The 24,807-nt window shown below is 40.5% G+C and overlaps 3 protein-coding genes and 1 long non-coding RNA gene across 7 annotated transcripts; 2 read left to right on the plus strand and 2 right to left on the minus strand.

Moving 5' to 3' along the window:
• Window positions 1-39: 39 nt before the first annotated feature.
• ak2 (adenylate kinase 2) lies at window positions 40-6,497 on the minus strand. 2 transcript variants are annotated; one of them, XM_003978731.3, is made up of 7 exons: window positions 6,290-6,497; window positions 5,535-5,660; window positions 4,363-4,473; window positions 4,086-4,180; window positions 3,234-3,306; window positions 1,619-1,838; window positions 40-192 (listed from the first exon to the last, which is right to left on the minus strand). In XM_003978731.3, the coding sequence occupies exons 1-7, from the start codon at window positions 6,386-6,388 to the stop codon at window positions 185-187; spliced, it is 732 nt and encodes a 243-aa protein (XP_003978780.1). In that variant the 5' UTR covers window positions 6,389-6,497; the 3' UTR covers window positions 40-184. The 2 variants fall into 2 exon arrangements, with proteins under 2 accessions (XP_003978780.1, XP_011618400.1); XM_011620098.2 differs by lacking the exon at window positions 40-192 and having other exon boundaries at window positions 1,444-1,838.
• Window positions 6,498-6,679: 182 nt separating this feature from the next.
• LOC105418919 (hepatic lectin-like) lies at window positions 6,680-10,463 on the plus strand. Its single transcript, XM_029845144.1, has 9 exons — window positions 6,680-7,025; window positions 7,257-7,402; window positions 7,521-7,598; window positions 8,493-8,597; window positions 8,807-8,872; window positions 9,062-9,127; window positions 9,228-9,379; window positions 9,716-9,837; window positions 9,923-10,463. The coding sequence occupies exons 2-9, from the start codon at window positions 7,339-7,341 to the stop codon at window positions 10,113-10,115; spliced, it is 846 nt and encodes a 281-aa protein (XP_029701004.1). The 5' UTR covers window positions 6,680-7,025; window positions 7,257-7,338; the 3' UTR covers window positions 10,116-10,463.
• On the minus strand, window positions 10,312-24,774 carry LOC105419545 (zinc finger MYM-type protein 4-like). 2 transcript variants are annotated; one of them, XM_029845140.1, is made up of 31 exons: window positions 24,586-24,774; window positions 23,830-23,955; window positions 22,428-22,588; window positions 22,181-22,340; window positions 21,902-22,096; window positions 21,435-21,548; window positions 20,935-21,088; window positions 20,710-20,771; window positions 20,482-20,574; window positions 19,710-19,951; window positions 19,432-19,612; window positions 19,113-19,307; window positions 18,721-18,871; window positions 18,450-18,565; window positions 18,074-18,211; window positions 17,706-17,856; window positions 16,422-16,594; window positions 16,119-16,254; window positions 15,680-15,775; window positions 15,532-15,569; window positions 15,291-15,408; window positions 15,005-15,073; window positions 14,522-14,634; window positions 13,409-13,577; window positions 13,089-13,234; window positions 12,847-13,012; window positions 12,219-12,370; window positions 11,842-11,956; window positions 11,513-11,755; window positions 11,304-11,424; window positions 10,312-10,701 (listed from the first exon to the last, which is right to left on the minus strand). In XM_029845140.1, exons 1-31 carry the CDS (start codon window positions 24,682-24,684, stop codon window positions 10,473-10,475), a joined length of 4,422 nt encoding a protein of 1,473 aa, XP_029701000.1. In that variant the 5' UTR covers window positions 24,685-24,774; the 3' UTR covers window positions 10,312-10,472. The 2 variants fall into 2 exon arrangements, with proteins under 2 accessions (XP_029701000.1, XP_029701001.1); XM_029845141.1 differs by lacking the exon at window positions 15,005-15,073.
• LOC115251730 (uncharacterized) lies at window positions 12,330-13,865 on the plus strand. 2 transcript variants are annotated; one of them, XR_003890259.1, is made up of 3 exons: window positions 12,330-12,856; window positions 12,973-13,062; window positions 13,507-13,865. It is a non-coding gene; the product is annotated as an uncharacterized lncRNA (long non-coding RNA). The 2 variants fall into 2 exon arrangements; XR_003890260.1 differs by having other exon boundaries at window positions 12,991-13,062.
• Window positions 24,775-24,807: the final 33 nt, after the last annotated feature.

Raw genomic sequence — 24,807 nt, forward strand, 5'->3', positions numbered from 1 at the left:
CCACTTTGATTATTTTCTAAAGGAATGAAAAAAGCAGATGCTCACAATAGTCATTTATTTGGATGCACCAGAACAATGACAAGCATGTCCAAACTGCAGTTTTTACCATGATAGTTTATTTTCTGACCCCCCCAAACATTGTTGACTCCACTCCGGATTCTGCTGAAATGAAGCAACTTACGATTCAACCAGCTGCAAGACAAAAGAAAGAGACATCACGTTAATTACAGCAGAGCTTAACATGAGAAGGATTTTTTTTCCTCTTGGCAATTTAAATCCTATAGCTGCTATAATAATAATAATAATACTCATAATAATAACAATAATTGAGATTAACAATAAAAACAATGCTTTCAGCCAGGTTACAATGCTGACCGTTTACATTCACCATAATAAATAACAGAGCAACATATTTGTGTGACAGACCATACAATAAATAAAAAATGAAAATCCTTATTTCTTGTCTGTGATTTACTTAAAAATCACGTTGATTGAGGTAAGTGAGCACATAATCTTAACTGGATCTCACTGGTCTCTGGGGGCAAACACAGGTAAATGTGCGCCATCAGTATTGTGAATGACTCGGCGATTTGTTAACCAGAGCTTCAAATGATCAAGATTGGTTTGTCCCTGAAACCCAATTTTCAAGAAATGCCAGTCATAAAAGTCTGAAAGTTATATTTCTATCGTTGACATTTTGGTGGTGTTATTTGGAAACGGGGTTACACGGATAACATAGAAGAACTGACGGGAGGAATAATGTTTCCTTCTGCCACCAAGACCATGTAAATCGTATTAAAGCACCGATTATAGAGGCACAGTGAGCTGACCACAGCCAACAGATTCATGCTGATTTTATCAGCAGTCCATTAGATCAAGTTGATTTCCAGTCCCTCTTACATCCAGAGTGTCATTCATGGCATCTGACAGCAGATGTCATTAGGGAAGGAGTCCACAAACAACGATGCAGAAAAGACAGAGTCAATTTACAAAATGGAGGAAAAAAAAATTAAATATGTCCTGGGAACAAAAGAGAGAATTGGACTTTGAATGGAAATTGTATTGCAAGATCAGCGGACCTGTGCTACATTCACTGCAACAGAAGTGCTTCCGTTACACCGCAAGATATTAATGCAATTCAGAGGCAGGATTATATGCTGGACATGAAACTGTCCGAGCAATGTTTCTGCCCGTCGAATAAACAAACGAATGCAATAACCTCCATCATGTCAGTTGGAGAAAGTCTTGCAGTCTTTAAATGTTTGCAAGACTATATTTTATGTAGCTCAAGAAGTGGTGGACGGATTTAATGTGCGTATAGACTATAGAGTATGAATTAATCAACTGCTAGATAAATCTGAACAGTCTGCTTCTCTAAATGTTTGTACTTCAAGCTGGGATCAGGAAGAAAATGTAAAAGAAAGCTAAATAATGAGCAGATGCAGAGTAGAAGCACTTTTGCTATTGCCACTTTGAGCCTCCTTTGTCCATCTTTACAACAGACGTTACATCTTGTTGCCACCGGCACGTGAGTAACTCTTGTACATCCGTGAAGGGACATTGAAAGGATAAGGAAAGGATGGAGATAGGGTTCAGATGAAGAACACTTGGTCTTTACAGGTAGCAGTGGAGGCGGAGGTTTCCTTTACAGCAGAAAAGGCAGCTATGATGGACGCAAGGACTACAGTTGGGCTCTTCGAGGCATCGATGGCCCTGTGGAGGCCCAGGGCACTGTAGTACTTCACCAGAGGAACGGTCTGGCGGTGGTAAGCATCAAGGCGGGAGCGCAGTGTGGTCTCATTATCATCACTGCGCCTTATGAGCGGTTCACCCGTTACCTGAGTGGAGACGTGACAAAAAAAGAGTTAGACCCTGAATCAGCCTGTCAACAGAGATGAGTGCAGAACCAAATCTTTTAGGGAACTGTGATTGTAGTAAAAGTGATGAAGCTGAAATTACTGTTTGATTTGTTTGTGGAAAACATTCTTGTGCTTCCAGTGGTGCACCAGTTTGAAGTCAGTAGTCAATCCTGGGCAATAATACAGCCTTGCAACACATCTAAACCCGCTAATAATCAGCATTTGAGTACGTTCACGCTGCCAATAGATGTGTCTCGAGAGATGTCATCATGATCCCGATGCGAGAAACACGGTACTAGATAATGGAAAGCAACATGAGAGCTAGCGGTAGCGTTGCCGTTTATACTTCATTTTCCAGTCTCTCTTTCAAAGCATACAAGCTTAATGCCGACTCAACGATGATGGAGCGCTGCTAGGAAGGAGACAGAAAATTGTTTTGGCTGCGGCAGAAAGTCAAATTACAGACGGTGTTGATTGCTTTAACCGGCACGATTCAACACGGTTACACCATCGGTCATCACAGGAAAAGGCTCCCAAATTTCCACGCCAATCCAAGCGTGGTGATCCCACCACTGTCAACTGATGGAGCTGGAACTGATGAAGTTCTGGGTCTGTTACAAAGTCATTTGACTCTGTAACAGATATTCTGCTGTGAATTCCTTTGATTAATAGAGTAATCTGATAAAACAGATTTGAGTTTTTGAAAAAGAGGACTTTTCAGTTGGGGGGGGCTTGGCTACATTGTAAACGAGAGAGAAATTTGCTGAACATGTTTGAGGCCCGAGGAGAAAAAAAAATCCTGGACGATTTTGAAATTCTGCCCAGACACATTTTTAGGTCTCAAAGAGCAAACAGGTCTGGGCAAATAAGGACACGTGGTTACCTCACACAAGAGAAAATGGTATCGTCATTATTGGCAGTTTCCCTCAGCTCATACTGTATCTTCCAGCTCCAGCTGAACAATTTCACTTTCTCCTTCCCTTTTTGTGGGCGACATAAGTGCATTGGGCAACATTAAACTTCCATGTGAAAAACTGTCCTTTGAGCTCTAGATTTTAAAAAAAGTATTACTCAATGCAGAGAAAATTAGTTATTTATAATCGAGGTACTTGAGCAGTTGTTTCACCCCTGGACCAGATCATCAGAAAAAGGATGATCCCAGCAAAGACACTCGGTGTAGGATAAAACAGTTCTTTGATGCCATTAACTGTTCGGCAGCCAGTTTTATTCACATTCGGCATTTTGTTTGAAAGATTAATTGGTTGTTGACTAAAAACACAACACCTTTTTTGTTACCTTTTTTCTTTTAAAACCATCCAATTGTATGTGGTGTATTTAAGTATTTAAGTGTTCATTGAGAGTGAAACTACTTACATCATCCTTCATGGGCTCTTTGGGGGGGTTGAACTCCTCATGGTAGGAGCGACCACTTGGCTGATGAATTAGTCTGTAAAGACGGAGGGAAGAGGGTCAAAACCCAGCTGACGAGATGTCTGGCTCTGTTAACCAGCTGTCCAACCACATTCAGTCCTCATTCTGACCCTACTGGACCTCATGGTGTCCCTGTCTGGTGGGGATGCACCGAAAATTCGACCGCCGAATTGTTGCCGTGCGCAAGCTAAATACCGCAGCCAGCATGCGCTCGTCTATATTAGGGCCACGAGTTCTGCTGTGTGAATGCATTTCAATATCCCTGATAAGGACCCACAGATAGTGATTTGCAAAAGGTCTCCTGCTTTAATTTAAATGAATTAATTTAAATTATCAGCTGAAATCTAAACATCCTGATCCTCATATTGAATATGATAAGATTATGGCACAGAAAATGAAAGCTTCTGACCTTGTTAAGAGCCAATTAAGCCATAGAGTCCTTTACCTTTACCATATTTTCTGCTGATTAAAGTGTGCTAGAAGGAGCTGCTCTCTTCATGTGTTCCTTCTTTTCTTATATAGTAAAAAAAAAAACTAACTTGCAACAAACACTTAACTAAGCAAAAGTCTTACTAAACAATATCTGAATGTAATTTTCCTGTTAAAACAATCCTACATTCAAATATTTGTTCACACTACTAGCTTCAGTGACTAAGTTTGATCGTTACCTTCAGCTTTCTGCCACCAAAACTTTCACACCCCAACTGAATTTGTTGGGATTTCTTTGGACTGGTAAATAATTCTGATGGAATATTCACCTTACAAATCTCTTTTTAGATGGTGTAAGTTTCCTACCTGCCACATATCCTCCGGACCAACAGAGAATCATCAATCACAAACTCAATCACAGAATCCAGCTTCTCCTTTCTCTTGTCCAACAGGCTGTCCAGCTTTAAGAGTAAAATACAGAGGAAGTTACAGATGACACGGTCTGGTGAAAAAAGATACCATAGATTGTTGCCATCTTCCATTTTTTCAGGACTATCTGACAACCAAATAACATCCAACAACATCCTACAATGATCAAGGAGTTTGTATGACATTACAAAAAATTTGAAATTGAAATTCAAACCATTTCTGCTTGTTTGACAGTGCGAGGAAAACCATCCAACAGGAAGCCATTTTTGCAGGCTGATGAGTCCAGGTTCTTCTCTATGAGCTCTACAACCATCTCGTCACTGACCTGGAAGCACAGACATTAAAAAGAAAGCTTAAAAATTGCCATTTCTCTGTTTTTCTCTGTATACCAACAGCTTTATAATGGAGTTTGCTTCGTTATTCAAAAATTGTTTGAATTATTATACTATTCATAGCTCTGATCAAGTCTTAAACAACTTCATCAAATCCCCAAACTAAGGAAATTTCAAATACCGGTAATCCCTCCTTTCCACAATTCCCTAATCTACCTGGACATAGATCTTAATGCAACAAAACGAATTTCACGAACAACAACAAATTTTGTGGGTTTCTTTGGGGTTTTTTTTATTTTTTATTTTAAATTGTAATTCATTATCAATGCTACATTATGGAAACTTAATTGAAATATCAAGCAAATAAACTGCTTAGAAAATGAAAGGAACACATAATTTTCTCAGGTTTACTCCCAGTCAATCATACGTCTGGTCTATTAACCTACTGTTGTGTAAATAGGGCAGACAACACAAGAAAATGAGATATTGATCAAAGTGAACTTGATTAATAGTTTGACAACTAGTGGCTACAGAGTGATTTGCCCTCCCCATCCTTTCTGGCTTATTCTTGACTACATTTGCATTTTTCCAGAATTGTCACCACTAGTGGGAGAATTAGGCTGTAGCTGCAGACCATAAAAGTTGTGAGAGAACATTATAAATGGTGATTCAATGATGGCAGCTGGTTCTGTTCGCAGAGGAGAATGTTTACAGTGAGCAAACGTGACAGAGACATGAGAAAGTCCCAAAGACTTTTAAGAACCTTCTGCTGCAACATCCTCCAGTATGAGTGGGTCAGTGGTGGTTCGGTCCACTTGGAAGTGCACACAGGCTACCACATGCCAACCAGAGGCACCCAGACTGCTGTTAGTTAATGGGATGAGATCAGACCATATGCTGGTGCAGTGGACCTGGGTTCTTCTGGCACAAAATGTGGCCTCATATGGCTGGAATGTGTAAGCAGTTCACTGGTGGTGATGTCAGTGATATAAGGCATCTATGCATTTGGAGTTTAGATAGAAATGACTAAAAACACAGTTGCTGTAAGTATTACCAGTTTGCCAGAATCCATGGTCGCTTTGAGCCTCTTGCCAAGCTCAGAGCCTGAAGCCACCATCGCCCTGAGCATGTCTCCAGTGGCCAAGTGGCAAACACAGTACTTCTCTGCAAGCCGCGGAGCCTGTCAGGGAGGAGGAATATGCAAATCAGATGTTGAAACATCAGGAAAGCAGCACTACACACACAGATGAGGAGAAGGCTTGGCAGTTGCTTTTTATTTTACGTTGCATGAAGGCATTAAAAGAGTCTGGTCGTCTGCGGCAACATTTGCATTAATTTATTTCTGCTCATGCACCCATTATTACCGTTACTGCACCCATACCGGTACTTGCACGACTAATCTTACTAGTAAAGTTACTCATATCTTTGTAGCTTAAGCCTAGAATCGAAGCCATAGCAATTTTGAGAAAATCTGTTAACGTTAAGATACTTCTAGACTGCTTGTCTACTTAACAACTAGACCAAAATCCAACACCAAGACACTAAACAAACTCGAACAGTAGAATTACTATTACGATGTATCACACGTACTAATTATTAAAACAGTGAATAACACCCGGCAATCCTGATTACATATTTAACGCACCTTCCATCTTAATGCTAATGAGAAAGTGACTTTAACCGTGTTGTGAAGGCAACTAGAACAGGTAAGACTGGGCAGGTAGCTTAGCATTAGTGGGGACATCAGCCATGCGCTACTGGCTTTCAAAGCTAACGGCTAACTAGCTTGGCGAAGTAGCCCTTTCGCACCTGAGTCCCTTTCCCGGCACCGGGTGGTCCCAGCAGGATGGCCCGTAGCCCTTCATGCATATCCGCTAATGTCTCTTTTAGTTGCGTGCTTGGAGCCATGGCTGTACCGGTAGATCACCGAGACAGAAAGTTCTTCAAAGTCTGTCTGTAATCGCACCGATGACACTTCAGCCGAGCTGCCCCGGAAAGGAAGCGGACACGCCTCTTTTTTCCTGAAATGATGAAACTCCGCCCCCTCGCTCTAAATTCTGATTGGTTACCAGATATGTCTGTCCTATTTATTTGGTTTGATTGGTGGAATTCATGGAACGTCATTAAATTTGCTTCTTCTTGGATCCAAAATTTGAAGAGATCTCCATGTGCGAGAGATCCCCTCTCTCTCTCTCTCTCTCGCATCTTCTTATCTCCCTCTCTAACTCTCTCTGTCTCTCTCTCTTCTCTCTAACTCTCTCTAATTCTCTATCTGTCTCTGTCTCTCTGCCCCCCCCCTTCCCCCATCAGGGGTAGGATCCTGATTGTCTTGCACAGGGGATGGCTGCCCTTTCTGCTCCCAGTCAGAGACCATTTACCACCTCTTTGCCCAGGGTTCCAGACTGTAGGGGTTGTTGGACAGCTACAGTGGTGGTTTCTTGGATTAGGTGAGGGTTTCACTACTGTGCTAGGAGTGAGGTGGGACACCAGCTGGCTAATCTCAGAGACAACTAAATTAGCCATCAGGGAGACCAGGAAGAACCAGGTGGGCAGTCAGCAGTCTCTCTCTCTCTAGCACTTCTCTCTATAGTGTTATGTCATTTTTGTCATTTTTTTACTTGTTTGTCAGTGGAACATTAGGCAGTTATCAGACAATAGTAAACTGTATAATTAAATGAAAGTTAGTAAAGAATACCTGGGATATTATAATCACTGTTTGAAAGTAAGTTTTGACCGCAAAATTAATTATTTTTTTTTAACCCTATCCCATCCTCAGAATTTACAGGAAGGATATTGGTACAAATGTGGTTGCAGTTCCGTGTGTAGCTTAAAGCACTCATGAAAAGCTCAATAGTAACATGACTGACACAAATACGGTATACAGCGATGTTACGTTTGTGAAAACCAGGAAAGGGACGAGAGGTGAGTCACTCCAAAACACATTTATTTCATTGTTATTGAATAACATTATCCACACTTTCCCCCCACAATTGAATCTTGAGTAACATTTGCTTTTGTCATTGCTTTGACTGTTGCACAGAGACCACTTCAACACCAGATGAAACAACATACTCTGAGGTTAAAGTCTCTAAAATAAAGGCACCCAGTGAGCCTGATGGTAAGTGCAAAAACAAAGATCAAAAATATTAAAAAAGGAAGTGAGATCAGAAGTTATTGGACCTGAACCATTCATGTTAACTCTTCCATTTTTGAGCAATTGTAATAAATTGTGCAACAAAAGTAGAACTAAACATATCTGAAATGTTAATGTAAGGAATATACCGGTAGTTGGTTTCCTGAACTGCGGAGCATGCAAGAGTGAGCTTGAGGTGTATTTATGCAATGATGTAATTTAGTGTGCTTGTGGAATTACATAATGCAAAAAAAAAAATCTCCTCATCAACCAAGTGTGACCACAGGTTTACAGCAACTTTTGATACAAATATGTAATAATTCAACTTCAAACAATGCAGTAAACTGGAGGAAGGCTGTGTGCGTGATACTGTACCTGTGATAGTATTCCTTCTCAAATGAGCATCTCTTAAAATGTTTACCGTTATCATTTCATTTAAACATTAAAAGGTTCAACATTTTTGGAACACTGTCCACCGTGAATCAGGAAGTTATCACTTCATTATTCAAATCATCGGTCAAAGTTTATGTTGGCCCCAAAAGTCGCGATCTGACTGCGCCGACGTCGGAGCTCTCGCCTTAGCAGCAGCGCCCCCTACAGGTAGCGCAGAATCTCTGCTGATGATCCTGTCAACATTATGTTTTATAAAAACTGTAACTCCTATACCGGGAAAAGGGAGGGAGTGTTTATAAATTAATTTATATGGAATTTTTACTTTGACCTGGAAGTGGTGGACATTCCACTGTTTTTCCATTGGGCTGTTCTTCATAATAATAAAAATACAAATAAGCCCATGAACATCTTTGTTTGGTGGTGGAGATATTTCTCTCCACACATCTGGACAGGTACTTGCCTGATAGCTCATTGATTTCTGAACAGGCCCGCAACAAGCTGTGTCAAATGGAGGGTCAAAGGTCACATCAGTCGCCTTCGGTCTTCTTACTGCTCTCCTGACTGCAGCTGTCATTGGTCTGATCTTCACTAGTGAGTATTTATACTTTGTTTATTTCACTGTACATTCTGTTAGTTTCTTTAGCTCTGTAATCTGTCCTGTTGTCTTTCCTTGGCCCCCTCTGCACGCACTCATCTGGTTTATTTTCTGTATGTTTGAATCATTTGTACAGAGCTGACTGATTTCAACATATTTCATTTTAAAGTTGCTCTTATTAATACCGTTTTCCCTCTAAAATCAGCGCTTTCATATTTTCAAACCATGGCGCGCCTGCACCAGCTGTCAGCTCAAAATGCAAATCTCACAGGTATGCTTCTCAATGATGGTTGTGTTAGCTAATATTATGACTAGCTGATGCTTTTTTACCATCTTAATTTATTTAATATTATCTGATAATCATGCACCATGACTTAATATATTTGTGACGTACTAATCTCCTCTTTAACAAATGAAAAATTTTGGAAAACAGTGAAATAATAAAACTCTTTTGCCTCAGAAACATGCTCTCAAATAACTTCACCCACCGAGGAGCCGAAAACTTGTCCCGCTTTTGTAAACACGAGTAAGAAGTTTTAAGCTTTTCTTTCGATCAGATACCAAATCTGGGGGGTGCTTCCATCTGCAGCCGCTCCACTTGAAACCCGTCCTTTTTCTGTTCAAAGCAAATCCGTGCCTGAACTGTCCGGACGGCTGGAAGGGCTTCGAAGGACAGTGCTATTATTTTTCTAACAACACGTTAGACTTTGAGAAGGCCAGAGAGCAATGTCAACAGCAAGGAGCAGATCTGGTTAAAGTATCCAGCAAAGAAGAGCAGGTACAGTAGATCAGCCGTAACAGCTCACTGCTGTTGTTATCTTTCTATATTGATAGACTCTAAGTGTGCCTAGACTGTAATAAAGCACTTTTAAGGTACTTGGATATTTTAATCCACTACATTTTGAAGATGCATTTGTCCATTTACTTTACTTAATACATTAAAAAATGTCTTTATTGGAAGCTATTTATAAAAAAGAGGGGTTCAAAATTCCCTGTGGCTGCTTGAATAACGTCTCTATTTACGTCTGAACACCTGAACTGTGGAATACTTTTACCAATACCATTTGCTTTGCCTTTTTACATTTTTCCATTGTCACCATCCTTTCCTGCGCAGAAATTCCTGGCGGCCGCTGTCGCACCTATGATCACCAATAACGATCGGTTCTGGATCGGACTGACTGACTCGGAGAAGGAGGGACAGTGGTTGTGGATGGACAGATCTCCACTGGAGGAAAGGTTTGACTAGTCTGTGACAACATCTGCTTCAAATAAATAAAGTGGCACATTTTAAAAGCAAATCTTTCTGTTCTCTTTCATTCAGTTTGAAATTTTGGGTCAGCCACGAGCCAGATGACTGGAAGAAAGAAGATCCTGAAAATGGAGAAGACTGTGCAACTTTAGGGGAAAGAAGTGGGAAAGCGTACTGCTGGTATGACCGAACCTGCAAATATCCTCTGAGAAGTATTTGTGAGAAACCAGGAATGCCTGGATATCTAATGTGTGCAGGAATTTAGTTCCATCTTGTTCAAACAGAAAAAGGTAATGAACACAAAAAAGAACTTTAATTAGGAAAAATAATCAAGTTTCAGACATTTGATCAGAGTAACGCCTCAAAATGACTAATCAAGGTGGAATAAACTAAATCCAAGAGTAAATAAAGCCAAACTATGTACGGCAAATAAATACACAACAATGAGCTTAGCCAGAAAATGCCTTTGCCTATATTTGGTATTTTTATTCAGCCTAAAGTGTAAATGTATAACTTATGACAGGAACTGAAAACAAAATATTAACATTAATATATGTTTCTTAAGATATGTTTAACTCGGTTCCAAAAAAAAAAATTAAAAAAAATCTTCCACTTTGTGTGATCAATCTGAATCTTCATCAGACAGAAGGAGCATATCACCAGATATTTGCTGGTCTGGGCCTCTTTTATTTACCCCCCGCAGCTCCTTGACAGCAAGGATTCGTACCAGCATGGCCTCCAGTGTCCTGTCGTCGAGGGGAGTGGAGGCGTACCAGACAGGGCTGCTGGGAGTGCAAGAAGCATGTGGCTGAAGGTAGAACAGGTCGCTGCGCTGCAATACTGACTTGAAGCTGCACAGAAGACAAGAAATTCAAAATGGCCATGAGGTTAAGACTTGATCAAAAGCATCATTACAAAAAACCACCTTCCCTTATCGCCGTTAAGACACACCTACCTACTCACAAAAGAGTAGGATCATCGTTCACCCTCATGAAATTCTGAGCCCCGAGATTGAGAACCACAGCTCTGAAGTCCAGAAATGAAGCTGCAATGTGTGGAGCACCCTAATGATCCTTAAAGCAGCTGTTTCTTCATAATAGTTCATAAGGACGTCAAATACTGTTCAGTACTATGAGTTGGTCTCCTCCCACCAGCCAAGCATGCTAGCTTTCTTATCATGATAATGACCAATTTACTGGTAGGGCAGGTCAGGGTTGACCTTTCCCCTGCTTTATAGGCTCAACTGTCAGCAATTTTAATCTATTTGTGTGCCATATAAGCTGTTGGTTCTCCAGGTTCTGCCATCTTAATGTGGGCAGTCTGTTTATTCACAGTCATGTTGACCAGCATCAGTATTCCGAACAGATGATGTTCTGGACCACCGAAACCCATCAACGATCAAAACGAGGAGGAGAGAAAAAACGTGAATTAAAACAGATTAAAATTGACCAACCACTTGGAGAGGTAGAACTCATAGAGTCTGACAGGACAACGAAGAGGGTTCTCTGCGTTCTCCAGCATCTCCAAGATGTCGTCTTTATTCTCACTTTTATGCTTCTTCATTGGGACACCATCTAGATATAACAAACACAAACCCTCCATGCATAAAAGGTAAACGGCACGACAAGCATAGAATTGTTCCATATGATCCGTGCATCATACCAAACTCCTTCACGCATATTGGAGGGTAGAATCGCAGGAAGGTGGTTTTTGTGCAGCTCTGGCCAGTTTTGGTGCAGCGCATGAGGTGGGCAAATGACAGCTGGCGGTGCTGCTCCACGGTGGTGAAGCCAAAATGCTTGCAGCAGAAGAAGAGCAGGGTGTTGAGCAGCACTATGGGGGAGAAAACCCCCAACTGCTTACAGTCCCAGAGGAACTCCTCCTCCACCCGTGAGTAGATGGAACCTGCAGCCAAAGTGTTCCAGATCAGGTTCTAAGTCAAGGTGGCCTAAGAAGGCCAGAGACGGATCAGGAAAAAAGACCTAACTCACCACTGGCTGTGCATGAGGGGTTGAAGGCTCTCAGAGTCTGAGCTAATACTTCAGAAAACTTACTATAGATGTGATCACTGAATATGTTCTCCGTACAGCCATTCTCAAAGAGGTACTGAAAATCCACCAAATATTAGATCAGACATGTTACAGCAACGCACCTGTTCAGCTCAAATATTAAAAATATTAGTATATTTTTTTAAAAACAACACTATTAACAAATAAGGTTTGGAATTAGTTGTGTAGAGAGCTTCAGAATATGATGAATTTAACAGCATTTCCACATCCACATGAGTCAGTCAGACAACCCACGTCGTACCACCAAGGAATGTTTGGTTGTGTCACATTTCAGAGTTATGGTACATGTGTGCGCTTGCCTGCTGGATGCTCAGACAGAGGTAGAACAGGTAGTCCGGCGAGTACGGCTGTCCATCAGGTCGTTTTACCTCCGTAATGAAACACACGAGGCCTTCGCTCAGCTCAGCTGGAGAGCACTGAAGAATGTTCTGATTGAGCGTCACGGCGGGAGCTGAACAAAGAGTTGAGACAAATGAGTGTCAAGCAGATTCTGTTCTTTACATCTTATAGTCTAGATTTTTAAACTTCCTCTTTGTGAGGGGACAAAATGATGTGCTATTCAATACAAATAACTGGCTACAAAAGCATTTACTGAATCTGCTTTGCTATTTTTAATGTATCTCCAAAAACAAAATTAAAAGATAAAAAAACTATTAAAAATGTATCACTACTATAGATCCTCATGATGTATTTTCACATTACTGGACACAGACTTCAACAAAGGGAGCTTTTTGGATGTTGGCAGTAAACAAATAGGTATGAGTTTAATTCTTATTTATAAAATAATTGCAACAGAATTTTAGAGTTGGGGGATATAAAATATCTGAGCATTGAATAATCGGCTTTTTTGGTGTTTAAATTAATATTTCTTTTGTGAACAACTGAAAATTGGCCGTCCGAACAAGAAATGAAGACAGGGAAGCGTACAAGACACAAGGTAGAGGTTTGTTTGGGATTCCCGCCACTGCATCCATCTCTTCCAGGCGTTATTTCCTGTTTGACTCTTGAGTTTACGGGGCTTTCTGAACCTGACCTCGCCGGCACCTCTGTGAGATGTTTTGGCTGGGTTAGGTGTCTCTTGCAGGTTAAGACCCTTTAATAGAGGCAGAAATAGACAAAGCCTCAGCCAGATGACAGCACAAAGTAAGTGATTTCCTCTGATTTGTTACCTCATTCTTGCGGTGTACGTACTCCACAGGCTGTTGTAACAAAGCCGCTTGTGCAGCCTTTGGTGAGATCTGTGGAGCCTTCTCCACCCCCAGACATGAAGGTGGACCCTCATTTGCAATTCCCACCTGCGTTGGATTTGCCTGATCTGCAAGGTGGAGAAAAATAGTTGAATTGGAAACATTTCACGAGAAATTAACGTTTTTGTACGTCTACATTGGGGTTCAGTGTTTTACCTTACGTTCTGCGTTTTTGAGAAATTTTACATTTTCACACAGTGATAACCACAGATATTGCCAAATGTGACACCATCATATCTTGCCTTCTTCTTTTTGTCGCTCTACAGTCACGACAGTCCCCTTCGGCCTATCCTTCATCTTGTATTTCTCATCTTGTACCATTTTCTGCTCCTCCTTGCAGGATTGGACACCCTGCCTCACGGATGGGTCAAGGCTGGTCGGCGTCAAAGAAAGAAATATAGGCACAGGAAGCTGTGTGGGCAGGACAAAGCACGGAAAAGCTGAAATGGCATTTTACAGACAAATGATTTTAAGGACATACCCTGAAATTAACAGGTCATTCCAGAAACAAGAAGTACACCTAAAATGTTATGCAACCTTCTTCCTATGACTGAGGTTAGCCTGATATTGGCCAGCTAAAAAGGAAACTAAAGAGCACTAAGACACATTTGATCTTTTTAGAATATTCAGCCTATAAATCTTGGAATTTATTGTACATAATGTTAATAAATATCTGTGCAGAAGCACAATATTTTAAAATGTAATTAAAATAATCTGGGGGAAAAAGGATTGTGAGGGTGGGTTTTTGACTGGAAAGAATTGACAGATCATTGGAAGTTTAGAAAGTCTCTGATTTGGATTCAGGTAGTCACAAATTCAGTCAAATGTCAATAGACACAAAGGCCTGATTTCCTCCAGGCAGAACATAGAAAATACACACGTCTTCTGACTGGGGATGTGGCTGGTTCACAATTAACCAGTCAATTTCAAACTTATGTTAAGAAGTAGTCAGTACTTTAAAGTGATAACCCAACCAAACTTAGCATCTGTGGGATGAGCTGAAGAGGACAGTGCAGAAGATGGAGATGCCCTCACAATCTAACAGATTTGGAGAACTTTTGCCAAGACAAGTAGGAAAATATTGTTTAATCATAAAACCAAAAGGTGCGTAGATGCTTAAAGTATTAGTTTTGGGTTTTGTACAATCATGCAAACACTATATATTTTTTATGTGCCCTTCTAGAGGACTTATTCTTCAAGGGAATAGTTCATATTACAGCTCACATTAAAGGTGAAAAAGTTGTGACACAGCGTGTGTGCACAGTGGTGAGCAGACATTTATTTCCACTGTAGTTAGTACTTTTGCTATTATCACATAGAGACTGCATTCTGGGGAATCTGTGCGCTCCATATACCGGTAAAGGTATTCCTGTAGGTGTTGGGACATATTGGCTGTACATGTTCATGGGCACAGGAACATATACTGGGACCGGCACTGGGAGGACTGTTGGTTTGGGCACCGTGTTGTCTGAAACAAAAAATAGTTTTTTATTGGGGGATTGGGAAATTTCTACAGACCTGAACTTTATAAAGAGCTAAAACTATTTGTCTAAATATAAACAGTCAAGCATTTTTGTGGAATTTGAGCTTGAATTGGGCTAAAAAAAAATAAAATAAATAAAATAAATAAAAGCTGGTATATTTTACATTTTTCTAGGGTTTTTTTTCCAGTCATTTCTCCACATGCAATTTCAGAGGCAAACTAAATACAACAAAACAAGGATTTAACTCAAGCATTTCTGTAAAACTAGAAAAACCGCAGTGGATTGCAGCAGTTGTTAGAAACCAATGTTTGGAGACTTAACAAAAATAAATGATCAAGGCTCTGTCTGTTTTAACTGAGGAAGTCTGAGTTTGATGACGGTTTTGTAGATGAGGGGTTTTCTTGGAGAGGGCAAAGTTCTTCACTACAGAAGAGATTATTGAAAAATATTAATGCAGCAGAGACTCCAAGTATATCTGCTTTAAATGTATGTAATTTTGATGCATCACCATTTTTGCTACCATGCAAAACTAAAATACAACTGGTTATAGTTTATCACCATCAAAGTACTCCTTAGAAAGAAACGAGTGCAGAAAGGTGGACATTTATATTGAAAGGCAGAATCATATAGGCAATTGCACCTGTCTGTACTCCTTTTTCAACAGTCTGAGGTGTACACGACACTCCTTTATTGTGTGATAATGGTGAGCAGAGTGTGGACTTGTTCTTCACTTCATTGGGGACTGTTTGAACGCTGGCCTGGAAGACCAAATATTGAAATCAAAAGAGTCCGAAAGAATTGCTAAACTGCATCTCTATAATGCTTCGACACCAGGACTAAACCAATAAAGCCAAAAAAAGAACTTTTAAAGGTAAACTTACATGTCCAACAACTTTTGACTGAATATCAGGAATGGAAACTATGGAGAGATGACAGAACATAACAGAACCTCAGTTAGAAACAAAACCTCAACACAGGAACTGCAGCATCTTATTTCCGTAAAGTTACTCTTCGAAACCCTCAAACTACCATGATGTGAAGAGCTGGCCGAGAATTTGGACTGTCGAGACAAAGCACCAGCAAGGGAAAGGACGTTGGTGATGACTGGGGAGGACTCAGCTGTGCCTGGTGATTCAAATAAATGACAAATCTAGTCATCCACATTAGAGTCAGTCAAAGGCCTCAAATAAATAAAGAAGTGTTATCTTACCTGACCCTGTCTAGCTTAGGAGTGTGTTTGTTTTTCAATGACTGAAATGATTCAGTAATTTATTTACAACTATGTGTTTGGATTTTTTATTGTTGGATTACTTTAATCTACATGCGTCTTGGCTTTTTTCCTGGTAAGGTCAATTCTGAGGACTTTTACTTTGTAATGACCTTCAAAGCATGTCCATTTTAGCTATTGACAGGCTAAAGCACAGTCCTCAGAAACAAATGTTCCAGCCTGGAACAATGAAACAGATACCTGTGTCAACCACCTGGACCTGTTGGTTGCAGTAATGCAGGAGACATTTAAGGTCACAGAAGTGTTTGACCTCTCCCAGCAGTTGAAGACTCTGACCCAGCTTCCCCTCATGGCTGCAGGTGTCACATCTGGCAATCTGACCAAAGGCACACAACAAATAGTTTAGTTTAGTTTGAGTTCAGATGAGCTAAAATCACTGCTCCAGAACTGTGTTCTTAATACTATAAAAGACAACAACCATGATAACAACATTATCTTCAGATGATTTCCAAGACAGTAGAAACAGTTGTCACTTGTACTTACGTGACACAACAGTCGATTGTACTTGGAATTGCATTCTTCGGAGCAAAACTCCTTCTTAGCGCCACCATATGGTGCTGTCACTAGTGTTTTAGTAATGGAGAGACAGTACGTGCACGAGTGACAGTGATCTCCCCAATTCTTTTTCAGCTCATCGCAAAAGAACACAAAACACTCTGTAAAGCAAGAAAACAGACAAACAGTGATTTGTTTAATCTTGACTTTTGAAAAATCTTTTCTTTCTGCTCTAATCCATAGGACTTGCAAATGTATGTGATCTTTATGAGCTTTTGGTGTCGCAACCTTTCTGCAACATGGAGCAATCGTTGCAGATTTCAGCACTGAACTATTTCACCACAATAAGCAACACTGTCATAAAAGAAATGCCATTAAGAAAAGGCAAGAACTGATGATGAAGTCTTGGGGTCTAGCAGAGTCAACGGGACTGTTGAATGAAACTGGAAGACATTTCACTTCTCATCCAAGAACCTCTTGGATTAAGATTATTTGTGCTCCTACTGGATCGAAGGCCTATAGGTCATCGAGGAAATAGTTTCCTGAGCAGATGTTGAAAGATTGTTGTTCTAGCATGACAAAGACAGCTTCCTCTCATTCAAACCACACATCTTCTACCGCTTCAAGGAAACATACCTACATGTCCCTTTTTCAGTCAGTTTTGAAACAAATTCAATGTTGAGTAAGAAAATGTGTTTCAAAACACTCCGTTTTCAATTTCCCCCCCATGTGGGAGGAGCGTCTTCCCCCTGGCAGAAGAGGTGGGTGGAGCAAAGACTGCCTGTGGGCGGAGTTCACAGAAGCTCATTAGGAAAAGTCCGTCAAACTGGCCGTTAAAGTGGGGCTGTGAAACTGGTGCGTCTGGAATCCAACTGTGCTTAATGTTGAGTTTTACTAAGATCTTCATTTAGAAATCAATGAACCACGAGCATGTGTCCCCTTCCATGCTGCCCTGGAATGAGTAACCTTTGAACTTAAGATGCCGTTGAACAGGTCAGTCCTGAGCAATGTGGTTTTTTTCCTTCGGTGTGCAGGTCTGTGCACTGTTTATGAGACAAAGATCCGTCCACGTAAAAGGAGAAAAGACTCAGGCACACCGAGATGAAATATGCATGTGCTGTCCAGCGCGGTGGAGAACCCAAACAGCTCTCTACGCCGAGCTGGTCAGAAGCCTCCTAGTTTCTTTTTAAACAGTTCAGTTGACTCTGAATTACTATGACTTGGATGAATGTCAACTTTCATGGACGTGATGTCTGGGTACAAATATTTTACCTTCGCTGCAGAAGCAGCAGTCTTTCTCGTTAACCCTTTTGATGTCCCCGATGGTCTGAACGTTCTTACAGTATTCGCACATTCCCACGATGCTATTGGCCTTCTTGAACGCTTCAGAGCAGGCGAGACTACACACAAAATGCAGTTTGTCCTGCACACGAACGCAAATACACATTACGTTTTTACAAAATTGCACACATCATTGATGGTTATGATACGGCATTGGTTTAAATGGAGCTTTCAAAGGGAGCAACAAACATCACATAAGGTGCTTTTAGAAACAATCTGTTCTTTTACAGTTTCGGTATTATTTAAAGCTTGATATGTGGCCCATCTACTGGACCTTAAAAGAACCATATCCAACGCACCTTTTTCTGGATTACTTTTGGTTTTTTGTCCAGATTTCGCTGACACTGGGAACAAAGCAGCATTCCTGGAGGTTTAAAGAATTCACAGTGGCTTCGGTCAGGGGCCACTGGTGGATTTGCAGCAGCAGTTGGGTTTTCCTTGAAAAAAATTAAATGAATAAAAATGAGCTTTAAAATGCATATTGGTGCCCCGTAATTGTGTCAGCACTTTGAAAAACTAAATATATTCCAGCTCCAAGAGGAAAAAAAATACTGACCACATTTACTGCCCAAAAACTCTTGTTAACAACATTACTCAAGGTATTGAAGAAGGACTTGCATTCTAATTAAAATCTCTACATCAGAACAATTGTGAAAACTTAGTGAGCTTTGTTACCTTAAAAGACATGGCACATGTTAGAGTGCAGAAGTTTCTGATGGAGGCATCCGACATGGCAAGGTGGCAGGCTGGTAGTGTTGACTCCCCACAGTTATCACAATTTAGTTGAATACCTGTTTGGAGAGGAGCATTGACCAAACACAATCAAACATTAAAAACAGCTAAAATGGTCACATTACTAGTAATTGTTATGTAAAGTACATTATCCCATAAAACCTCAAAATACATATATAGACCAGACGAAAAAAGAAAGGAGAGGGTCTGATACCTGACGCACTGACAGCTTGAATTTTGGATGCCAGCAGACAGCTGGTGGAACAAAACAGCTCTATGAAATCATCACCTGTTTTGTTTTGAACCATAGCTGACATCAGACAAGAGTTGCTGCACATGGCACATGTTTGTGATGATGTCATTTTCTGAAAAATACAAAAAGCAATGTGGTTGTCTTAACTGAAGCCTTACAGCCAAGAGTGAAACTGTTTATGGATCAAGTCATCAATGTGGTTTCAGAGGGCCTAGACTAACTGTCAGGAGATTTAACAATCTAGTGGGATAACCAGCTTCCCTTCATGAAGGGTGAGTTATTCCCCTCAATTGGGTGCAGATTAGATAGTTGCTTTGCTATTCACTTTTACATTTGACTGAAGATGCATTTACCTGTTTAAATTGGTTCAGGCACTCAGTACTGCACAGTTTCTTGTTGCCATCTTCCATTTTGAGCTGGACAGGGGAGTTGCAGGTGGAGCTACAGTTGTCACAGACAGACAACTGGTTGATGGTGCAGAAGCGGACAAAACAGGGGTGGCTACACATTTTGTGGGTGATGTTTTTCTGTGTGACCTCATATTTGCTCTGAAGAAAGAAGAAAAAACAACTTAGCAAAGAACTGTCAACTGAAATATTTTCATCCAACAACTTCAGCAGGACCTGTCCATTATTATGACAGTGAATGGGCATTTGTTCCCTTGTTTCTTACATGGCAGTATCTGCTGCACACACTGCAGAGAGACTGTGATGTGTCTGGCATGAGAGGGAGCTTGGCTGACGTGAGTCTCTTGTAGTTGAAGGAGGACAAGCAGCTCTGGTGGCAGAAATCCTTCTTGGTTTTCTCACTGTCCACTGGACCCTGGACGGCGTCTTGAGGCTGGCTTATCACCCTAAGAGGATGATGAAGCACACATGAGAATGAAGAGGCACAGCTGTCGATAGAGCCAGTTGGAATGGAGGTGAGTTTTAAGGGAATGTGTCACTCACTGGAGGCAGAAGTGACAGGTCTTCATAACCCGTTTCAGCTGGTAAAACTCCAAAAGACAGGAAGTGGAACAAAATATATCTGCATGGCCCTTTCTTTGATAAACAGTCTCTCCATCACTCAGTGGCATTGTGCACTTTGAGCAAGTGGCAGGCAAATAAACACTGGCCACGGCATTAGGATTAGTTGCAGAGTCTTCCATTATGGAGAACAGTGAATCAACCTCTGTCTTTGTGTTCAATTCCTGCAGAAAAATATGCAAAATAGTTTACATTTTCAGGTTAGTTATCAAAAAGCCTTCTATTTAAGTATTTACAAAGGACATTTGTGCTGAATTTTAAAAAAACTGGCAAGGATTTACTTGCTGTTGTTAAATTAAAATAAAAAATGAGGACAGTTAAAGAATGACATGAGGGAAAGAAAATCACAGAAAAAAGAACCATAACACAAACAGAAATATAAATAGAACTAATTCAATTCAAAGTGAAGAAAAGAGGTCTTTAAAATGAAAATCTGTGTCCTAACCTGGTTTAGTTATCAACAGCTTAAGGAACATAACTTTAAATACTTTGGCCTAACAGCATAATTAAATAAAGTCAAAATATGAACACACTGACATATTAGCAGTCTTCTCACATAAACCATGCACAGTAGTCCTGATGAGTGTTGCTTTCCAAATACCAGCACCAAATAATTAATACTGTGAGAAATAGAAAACACACAGCAATATTTCAGATTTCATTAACAGTCCAAAGCAAATCTATGACGTCCCACCTTCCCAACTCTGGGTTCTTCCTTGATACTTTTGTTTAATACAGTAGATAACGTAGTGTGGTGGTAATTCTCATCAAGAGCCTCTGTTTTGATCTAAATGTGAGACAAAGAGGAAAGATAATTCGGAAGCAGTGCAACAAAAATGTTTCTGAGTACAAAATGTACTGTGTTTTGTAGCTCGATGTACGGTCTATTTAAAGTCAAGAGAAAATTGTTAATAATACTCACAAAGTCCAAATTTACAGGTATCTTCATTTCTTCAATGTCAAGGTCATTAAGTAATTTATGTTCTAAAAAGACATGATTAAAAAAGACTTGAAGATTTTTTAACGTTAATATTGAGCAATATATTCAACAAAATACCACCCATTTGTTTAAAAAGAGACCTCGCAGGTTCTAAAATGCAGCCATGCAGCAGTTCAGCCTTTCACACCAAGATGGTGGAGAGTGTACCTGGCAGAGTTGATGGCCTGAGACTGTTGGACACCATCGTGCACCTGTTGCTGCAAAAGAATTTCAGCGTGCCCTCAATATCTGTATTTTCCACCATATCTGAGATCTGATGGTATGTTTGACACATAAGGCAGGGTTGGGGTGCCTTAACGCTCTGCAAAGATAGAAAATAAACACCACCAGATCATATTTCTGCCTTTTCCCATCGCATTTTAAACCAGACAAAGTTTGTAACAATTTAGATGCATAAAAAAGAGAAAATTCAACATCGTAGTTAAATTTAATGTGTCATGCATATTTAATAAATTCGATTTTGACAATTAAATTGTTCACCTCTTTAAACGTAACCAGACATTTGTCGCTACAGATGATTTTAGATGATGAGTACAGATGAATTTGTTATTATTCATTTAGTAGATATCAACAATGAGAAGTAAATTGTCTAGAATTGTCATGTAATGATTACCTTTGTTTGGAGAGTAGAGGATGTAGGAACTCACACAAGTGCTGGTGCAAAAGAGTTCCACACTGTTGTCCTGGCATTGATGATGAACCATGTCCGATATCAGTGAAGGCGTGTGACACAGGGTGCACCACTGCCTTCCATCCAGATTCTGTGAAAAAATGTCACACGTATTAGCGTTTATTAGTAACTGTAGATTGATACTGAACACAAAATGCCCTCATAGGGCCCTGCGATGAACTGGCGACCCATCCAGCGATAGACCCTGCCTTCACCCATATGTGCTCCCTCCCCATGACCCCGAAAGCAATAAAGTGGTTAAGAAGGCAAATATTTTGGTGCTCGTATATTGCTGTTCCAAAACAAAGATTGGGTTTCAGCAGGCCAGTAAAGGACACATTCAACATAAAAACAAACAGCGATGCACAGAACAACAAGTGTGTCATCTGCACTGTATCTGCACGTCTCAACTTATAGATGAAGGTCATTATGGTGTTTCTGTACCTCCTTGAGTGCCTCCAGACAAGCCAGACTGCAGACCCTTTTAGAATCTTCTTCCAGCAAAAGCACAAGTGACTTTTCTTGGCAGGTCAGGCTGCAGTGCTCACATTTTTTAGGGTTGTCACTGCAGGAATCTTCCAGAGAGCAATCACTGCAAACCTTGTGGACAACTTCATTCAGGGTTATCTCACGGGCGTCCTTCCATAGATAATAGAGAAAGGGTGCTTTGAGAATGAATATAAGGTGGAAATGATGTGAAGGTTGACATGTGCTGTCACTTACAGAGCAGTGCTTCTTGCAAATGCTACAGACTGGCTGTGGTGATTGTCTGGATGCAGCGTTGGACTTAAAGGATGCCAGACAAGCAACACTGCAGAAGTCTTTCATTGTTCCTTTGATATCCACTGCAGCCATGATGAGATCAAGTGGTTGTAGGATCACCCTGGTGTATGAAGACCAGAAAGAATTAACATATATTTTGGATAAACTTACTCAAAAAATTGGATTACTTGATGATTACCGTACTTACTTCTGACATTGATGACAGGTCTTGGGGAGTGTTTTATTTGTGGGAAACATTTGAAATAAGCAGTTTTTTGAGCAGAAGACGTCAATAAATCCTTTCTTCTGAAATGCTGTTTGGCCTCTTCTCAGTATCTTCTTGCAACAGGAGCAGATCATCTGCATCTCCTGTTTTTACAAAAAAAATTGTATTATATACACACAAGATAGATATTTCCATACACCAGAAAAATGTTTGGCATGAAACCTGATAGTGCCTTTCTGCATTTTACAACTTTGAATGGTTGTATATTGCACCATTGCCAAGTACAAATAAACTACGTAATTCGATAAGAAATGAACACATGCAGGGTTAAAAAAAGTACTCTATTAATAACTGTAAAAGAAAATACTCAGCAACAAGCACTGGACATCTGGAAGATGATTGGAAGTTTGTCTAAACTGGAACAGTCTGGGTAAATGATGTTGCATATGGTGAAGGAAAAGATGGCCCTTCAGCCCCCACAACTAACTTGGACATTTTGTCTTTGTTAGTTTAGTTTGTTATAAAATAATAATACAGTATATATGTTTATAATACTGACGCAAAGACACCTTTAGCAAATTCAAGTTATATTGACCATGATCTTTGATGTGTGAAAGCAACAAAAAGGGGAAAAGATCCAAATGGGGGGTTAGAGTTTTAGAGTTTTATCAGTTTTATGAAAACTTAATTGAAATACCAAGCAAATAAACTGCTTAGAAAATGAAAGGAACACATAATTTTCTCAGGTTTACTCCCAGTCAATCATACGTCTGGTCTATTAACCTACTGTTGTGTAAATAGGGCAGACAACACATGAAAATGAGATATTTATCAAAGTGAACTTGATTAATAGTTTGGCAACTAGTGGCTACAGAGTGTTTTGCCCTCCCCATCCTTTCTGGCTTATTCTTGACGACATTTGCATTTTTCCAGAATTGTCACCACTAGTGGGAGCATTAGGCTGTAGCTGCAGACCATAAAAGTTGTGAGAGAACATTATAAATGGTGATTCAATGATGGCAGCTGGTTCTGTTCGCAGAGGAGAATGTTTACAGTGAGCAAACGTGACAGAGACATGAGAAAGTCCCAAAGACTTTTAAGAACCTTCTGCTGCAACATCCTCCAGTATGAGTGGGTCAGTGGTGGTTCGGTCCACTTGGAAGTGCACACAGTCTACCACATGCCAACCAGAGGCACCCAGTTAATGGGATGAGATCAGACCATATGCTGGTGCAGTGGACCTGGGTTCTTCTGGCACAAAATGTGGCCTCATATGGCTGGAATGTGTAAGCAGTTCACTGGTGGTGATGTCAGTGATATAAGGCATCTATGCATTTGGAGTTTAGATAGAAATGACTAAAAACACAGTTGCTGTAAGTATTACCAGTTTGCCAGAATCCATGGTCGCCTTGAGCCTCTTGCCAAGCTCGGAGCCTGAAGCCACCATCGCCCTGAGCATGTCTCCAGTGGCCAAGTGGCAAACACAGTACTTCTCTGCAAGCCGCGGAGCCTGTCAGGGAGGAGGAATATGCAAATCAGATGTTGAAACATCAGGAAAGCAGCACTACACACACAGATGAGGAGAAGGCTTGGCAGTTGCTTTTTATTTTACGCTGCATGAAGGCATTAAAAGAGTCTGGTCGTCTGCGGCAACATTTGCATTCATTTATTTCTGCTCATGCACCCATTATTACCGTTACTGCACCCATACCGGTACTTGCACGACTAATCTTACTAGTAAAGTTACTCATATCTTTGTAGCTTAAGCCTAGAATCGAAGCCATAGCAATTTTGAGAAAATCTGTTAACGTTAAGATACTTCTAGACTACTTGTCTACTTAACAACTAGACCAAAATCCAACACCAAGACACTAAAACAAACTCGAACAGTAGAATTACTATTACGATGTATCACACGTACTAATTATTAAAACAGTAAATAACACCCGGCAATCCTGATTACATATTTAACGCACCTTCCATCTTAATGCTAATGAGAAAGTGACTTTAACCGTGTTGTGAAGGCAACTAGAACAGGTAAGACTGGGCAGGTAGCTCAGCATTAGTGGGGACATCAGCCATGCGCTACTGGCTTTCAAAGCTAACGGCTAACTAGCTTGGCGAAGTAGCCCTTTCGCACCTGAGTCCCTTTCCCGGCACCGGGTGGTCCCAGCAGGATGGCCCGTAGCCCTTCATGCATATCCGCTAATGTCTCTTTTAGTTGCGTGCTTGGAGCCATGGCTGTACCGGTAGATCACCGAGACAGAAAGTTCTTCAAAGTCTGTCTGTAATCGCACCGATGATGTAAGAAGAATTATTGTTATTGTTGTTATTAGTATCATCTTAAAATGCTATTGTATGT

The sequence above is a fragment of the Takifugu rubripes genome, chromosome 12 (genome assembly GCF_901000725.2).
Source record: "Takifugu rubripes chromosome 12, fTakRub1.2, whole genome shotgun sequence".
Lineage (NCBI taxonomy): Eukaryota > Metazoa > Chordata > Actinopteri > Tetraodontiformes > Tetraodontidae > Takifugu > Takifugu rubripes.